This window comes from Carya illinoinensis, chromosome 1, assembly GCF_018687715.1.
Source record: "Carya illinoinensis cultivar Pawnee chromosome 1, C.illinoinensisPawnee_v1, whole genome shotgun sequence".
Classification (NCBI taxonomy): Eukaryota; Viridiplantae; Streptophyta; class Magnoliopsida; order Fagales; family Juglandaceae; genus Carya; species Carya illinoinensis.
Genome location: NC_056752.1, coordinates 45519073 through 45525131, shown reverse-complemented (window position 1 = coordinate 45525131; position 6059 = coordinate 45519073). Strand labels below are relative to the sequence as shown.

General features: G+C 35.8%; 1 protein-coding gene across 1 annotated transcript; it reads right to left on the bottom strand.

Moving 5' to 3' along the window:
* Positions 1 to 904: 904 nt before the first annotated feature.
* LOC122277311 (AT-hook motif nuclear-localized protein 20) lies at positions 905 to 2527 on the bottom strand. The gene is made up of 2 exons (XM_043087271.1): positions 2275 to 2527; positions 905 to 1997 (listed from the first exon to the last, which is right to left on the bottom strand). Exon 2 carries the CDS (start codon positions 1929 to 1931, stop codon positions 1113 to 1115), a length of 819 nt encoding a protein of 272 aa, XP_042943205.1. The 5' UTR covers positions 1932 to 1997; positions 2275 to 2527; the 3' UTR covers positions 905 to 1112.
* Positions 2528 to 6059: the final 3532 nt, after the last annotated feature.

Genomic DNA, 6059 nt, shown 5'->3' with positions numbered 1-6059 from the left:
GGTGATATATTATAAAGGATACGATGAAAAATTCATTGAGAATGCTCTAATATCAATATTCCGCAGATCGATACCATTCAATTTGCATAACTGAGCTCATTACTCCAACAGTTTGTGTCTGGCCATCCCCAGCCTGGCCTGGCCTGTCAAAACCTTATACATGGTTGAACTTTGCCTTTTTTATTATAAATTTATAAGCAGTATTTGTGTACGTAGGAGAGAGATTGCACCCTCAATTTAAAATCAGACGTTGCTTACAAAGTATTATAATCAAATATAATATTGTATATCTACTACTAAAAAATGCAAAACAAAATAACAAATGGAGTGGATATCTCCTCATGGGAATCGTTTTTGACAAAAGAATAAAAAATTAATGATATATTAATGGACAAAGAAATCATTGATACATTTCATACACAAATTCTTTGTTGAAATGAGACACACTTCAGCGGAAGGCTTCCCCAAGTGAAAGTATATTTCCTTTCATCCCTTTTTCCCTTTAGTTTGTGACTAGTGCAACTACAAACAACTTGCAAGCTTTATATATAGAGCAATCATTCAAAAACCCTAGTTTTCATACATGTTCCTCCAAACGACAACTAAAAATAAATACAAAATCGTATATTATAAAGCGATCAGATATTGCAAAGTTAAAACAGATCGACAAGAAAGTTTGCTGATTTGTGCAAACAGTAGTAAACAATATTCTAAGATAATGCCTCTCAAAAGACCTGAATTCCTTTATCTGCAAGTGTTAGCCGTAATGTCAGATTAAAATGCACACCTCAAATCAACAACAATACTACTAGAAAAATATTATATGCATATTGAATACGAAATCCAACCTAAAAAATGGATATCACGAACACTAGACAAAGATTTAATAATTCAGTTTGTGCGGTTAAAAAACTAAAAAGACAGCGGTCATATTTTTTTTATTGCAAACAGAGATCAGGATAACAAAGCTAGACAGATAAGAAAGCCTAATATACATTAAGAACACCCAGTAGTAGTGGTTTCTCTTCTTCCCATCTTTTCTATCTCCATTTCATTCCCTAACAATCAAATAAAACAGAAGAGAAGATTGATATATAATATCTCTTATGGATCTAGTAAGGGGGCCGTGCATGAGTCCAAGCATAAGCATCGTGCCCCATCTGTGAACCGTTGGGGAGTAGATTTGGTGTCAAATTATAAACAGGCAGCGATGAGGGATCGGGCAGCCCAGAAGGGTGTAGCTGTCCTCCGCTGCCGCTGCTTCCAATTGCGGGTGGGGAACTTCCTGCTGCGGCACCCTGACGCCCTCCGCTCCCCGCCTCCTCATCATCTTCGAGAGGCAATCTCTCGTATGTTGCAGTAGCAAACGTTGCGGCCATGACCATGACTGGTCCAGCTGCAACCAAGGAACCTACCACGCTTCCTCCCACAATCTGTCCCTGACCTCCTGCTAGGTACACCGTGAGCCCAGTCGAGCCAGGTCCAGGAAGGAAGGCACCAGTCAGAGATAGAATCTCAAACCTTCCGTGAAGTGCTACGACAGCGCCAGGTGCTGCAGGTTGTCTGAGGGTCACGTTGGCCACGAAACCAGTCCCACTAAGCACACAAACCCCTCGTTGACGCCTCCTAGCGAATTGCGCAATGCTTTCCGCTATGTCAGCATTCCCAGCCACCTCCATAACATGGCTCTTGAGCACGTTTGGGCTATCGCGGGTCACAAAGATTGGTGGTTTCGGTTTGTTTTTAGATCCGGGAGGCCGGCCTCTTGGTCTACGATTGCCAATCTCAACCGCTCCCTCTCTAGGCTCCTCTCCGTTGTCTCTATCATCATCTTCATCTCCTCTTTCACCGCTACTTCGACCGCTGCTTTCGTTCATGGAAATCTCGCTTTGGCGTTTGTTTAGCACAGAAGAATTTGCTGCCGGGTCCATGCCCGGCAGCCCCAATTGCCCTGTCCACCACGGATTCGCCAGAGTTGCAAATTCAGGCAACAAAAACTGGAAAATAAGGGGACCAAACAATTTAATTAGTCGTCTTGTAACGGGCGAAGATGGATTGCTCTTTGTCCTATTCACTTCTTCGAGAATTTTGAGCTCAAAACGTCATAAACAATAGTTGAACAAGAAACTAAAAGTATGGGTTCTTCTATGACCTAAAATAGTCACTACGAGGGAAGAGATCATGAGAGAGAAAGAGAGAGGGAAGAGGACGAGAAGAGAGAATTAGATTCAATTTGCGCAGAGAATCAAGTAAAGAGAAGGAAAGAGAAAAAACCCTTTAGCAAGTGAAGCTAAATTAATAAGATCAAGAACCCAGAAGAGATCGATCTCGGCTGAGAGGACATGGTACAGATGCAAAACCCTTGGTAGAATCAAGCACAAAGAGAGAGAGAGAGAATAAACAAAAGCACCAAGACATTTGTGTATTATATGTATAAACACTATTTTCTTTTTTGAGAAAAAAAAGTAACTATAAACAAAACAATCAAGAAAAATGTTTTTTCTCTTTTTTACTTTTGTATGTTGTCAGCTCTTCTCTGTTATGATTTGGGCAGCTATTTATATATTTTTTTTCTCCCATCTTTTTTCCCACTTTTCTAGTAAGCTCTGCTTTTAGGGCTCTTGGAAATTAGGGTTTCGTGGGGTCGCGTGCGCGAGGGCAGGTGGGGAGCACGTCGTTTTCTTGGGGCCTGACATAAACAAACGTATACATGATATATATATTAGTATGCCCCTCAATTATATATTATATGCTTCCTCATTTTGATAATATTTTTTTAAAAAATTTACTTTTGCTTATTAATTAAGTAAATGATTATTAGTGTATTTATAATTTTTAAAAAAAAAATATTTAAACATGTTTAAAAAGTATTTAAGATAAAAATTACGAAAAAAAAAAGAAACTGTAAGTTACTATAAGGAATTGAGGGATATAGTAGCACCGCCAATATATATATATATATATATAGATCAATGGTAGGAGGACCCAGTACCGTTACTGCTACTGTCTATCGATTGCTCAGAAAATTTTCCATGCCTCCCCTTGAACATGATCTTTGTCGGCTATTTTGAGTAGCGATAATATTTCACTATTATTTATTATTTTTATTTATTTTTTTAATATTTAATATTATAATATTTTTTTATTATTTTTTTATTACTATTTACAAAATATCTAAAATTACTTGATGACTACCAAACGCAACTTGAATCCTGCATGCGTCACATTTTTGGTGTGGCTTCAAGTGCATCCCCTTCCATCCATGTATATTAAAAAATGTGGTCTTTGGTCTATGCCTCTGCAAGTTGCTACAGATTGAAGTTTATAGCATAAATACATGCATATATATATATATATATAAAAGTTGGTTCTTGGCCCTATTTTCTTCTTAATATGCTACTAATTATTAGTACAAAACTTGCACGTGATGATGGAAGCTGTGGTTTAGATAACTTTATTAATATAGCCAGCTCCCCATGCGCCGTGGTATGTATAGTTCACCGAAATCTTCAATTTTTCGTTCGTAATTCTTTTATCCATTTGTGTGATAATTGCAATTTGCAGGAAGTTGAGGAAAATAGAAACGTGGGAGAAGTTGAGAAAATTAAGAGATGTTTTCAAGCTGTAGCTAGCGGTAGTACTGCTGTTGGGACTTGGGAGAGTCTACTTTAATTATTAATGTTTTAAAACAATAATTGACATTGCATGACTTACTAACTCCATTTTTAAAATCCAATATAAGAATTTAAGATAAATTGTAATTCATTAGTAAATTAACGCTATAAGAATCAAGAACTTATATAAGCAATTATGATGAGCTTTCTTAGGAGTTAGCTAGATCTAGCTAGATAATAAAATCTTACATAAAAGTCCAATATAGCAGCAGAAATATACACATGAAATTAATACGTGTACATGTTCTTCAGTGATCCATTGATAGAATTTCTTGTTTAAAAAAAGAAGAAAGAAACAATATATGATCTAGTACCTCGATTTTTTTCCAAATTACTCATGAAATGCTATCAAACAAGCTGGATGGCATATATAATATTTATCCACAGTGGACTCAAAATTAAAACACTCATCATGTACTGTTGACGGCCTCGATCGGTCTTCATATGATTTCTTCAATCAAACGGCCGGAAGTGTATCCGAGGTTGTAGAAAGGATAATTGGTTTATTAATCGCTTGGTAGTACTGTCATATTATAATATGTGATTAACTTCTAAAATTATTTGCTTGCGTTTAATTAGTTTAGAGAAAAACCGTTTAATCTTCTTAATTTGCTTGAAAATACGATAGATATATCATGATCATGGAGTTATTATAATTATTCGATCGTTCCCATCCAAGTATAAAGCTTTATGTGTATTATATAATAATATTGAATTAGGTTGGATTAGATGGTAGTAGTTGCATGTTCTAGTGTTCATTCAATATTGTTGTGTATTGCTAGCGTACTAGTAGTCTAGAACATGTAATATATATATATATATATATATATTAATGCTAGATACAGTCGGCTTAGGGTGTGCAAGCCCCACATACTCCATTTTAAAAAAAGTGAAGTTTACTATTAAAAAATTATTTTTTAATGAGTCTCAGATTTATCTACTTTTTACAAAGAGAATACGTAGAATTTGTACACCTTAAAATTATACATTAAAATTGTATCGACTAACATTACTCATATATGTGTGTGTGTTATGCGGGCGGAAGTTTCAGCTTCCATATATACACTTACAACTGAACTATATATCTAGCTAGCTAGATGAATCATGACTGATCAAATAGTGGTGTAGATCAGAAGAACTCTAATTGCAACCGTGCATGCTGTATTTTATTTATTTTATTTTTTTAAAATGGGAGATCAAGTTTACAAAGTATATACTTCGCTTTTTATAAAACACGTGTTATCCGAAAAAGAAGAAAAAAAAAAAAAAGATTAAAACTCTTGTCATGGATCCTTTTATAGTGTTTTACTGATTTTTTAGATAAAAATTCTTCCTTTTTTATATAAAAGAATTTTAGAAAATAGTTCCAAACAAACCCAATTATTAGCTGTCTTGCATGCCCGCACGGTTCAAACTCAGAAGTTATATATAGTTATGATCTTTCTCTGAAAAGAAAAATAGTATAGAATAATTAGAGCTATATCATGCATAATATATATAGCCTAATTAATTATAATCGTACTCGAGATATATGTAAAGAGTTTTGCTTTGGAGCGGATGTGCTATTCTCCTAGGATTAACAAACACAAATAACAAATGGACACGTAAGCACTCCACATAGTAAGTTAATGAGCCACATCAAAGGAGATTTCTAGCATATGATAAAAAAATAAAAATAAAAGCCTGAAATTTCTTTCTCATGCATGAGTTGCTGCTTGTGTTTAAATTTTGCCTCTCTCTCAGCTCACTCACTCCCGATGAAGATTTCTTTCTCCACTCTCAGCCGGTACGATTTTTTCTTCCCACTACTGTCAACCATTCGATGCCACTGGGACCATTTTGCTGCCTCAACCAGACCTCCACGGAGCATATATTAAATAAAAAGACCTTGCCCCTAACCTTCTATTCTGCTCATACAATATTCAAACAACCCAACAAGGATCCCCTCCCATGAATTGTAGTCTACTCCAACTTATGAGATGTGGCATTCTCACTTTCCAGAACAGCTTTGAATTGTAAAATTTGAAGGCTAACAAGAAATGTAGTCTGCAACTTATGAAAAATTTGAAGGCTAACAGGATTGTAAGATTCAAAGGCTAAAACTTATGCCAAATTCGTGGCGGACTTTGTGACTTCTCAGCCCCCAAAATTTGTGATTTCTCAACACAAAATTCACACAAGTAATTTTCATAAAGCAAATAACAAAAGGAAAATCAGTGACTTACCACCGCAATAGCGGTGAACAGAGAGATGTTCCCAACAACCGATGGGATAGAGAAGCGTGTGTTTGGGTCAAGGGAGGTTCTAGGTGGAGGGACCTAGTTTTATTGTTCTTGCCATAGACCCAACTACAACTGATAAAAGTCACTTTTTCACCTTTCTTCT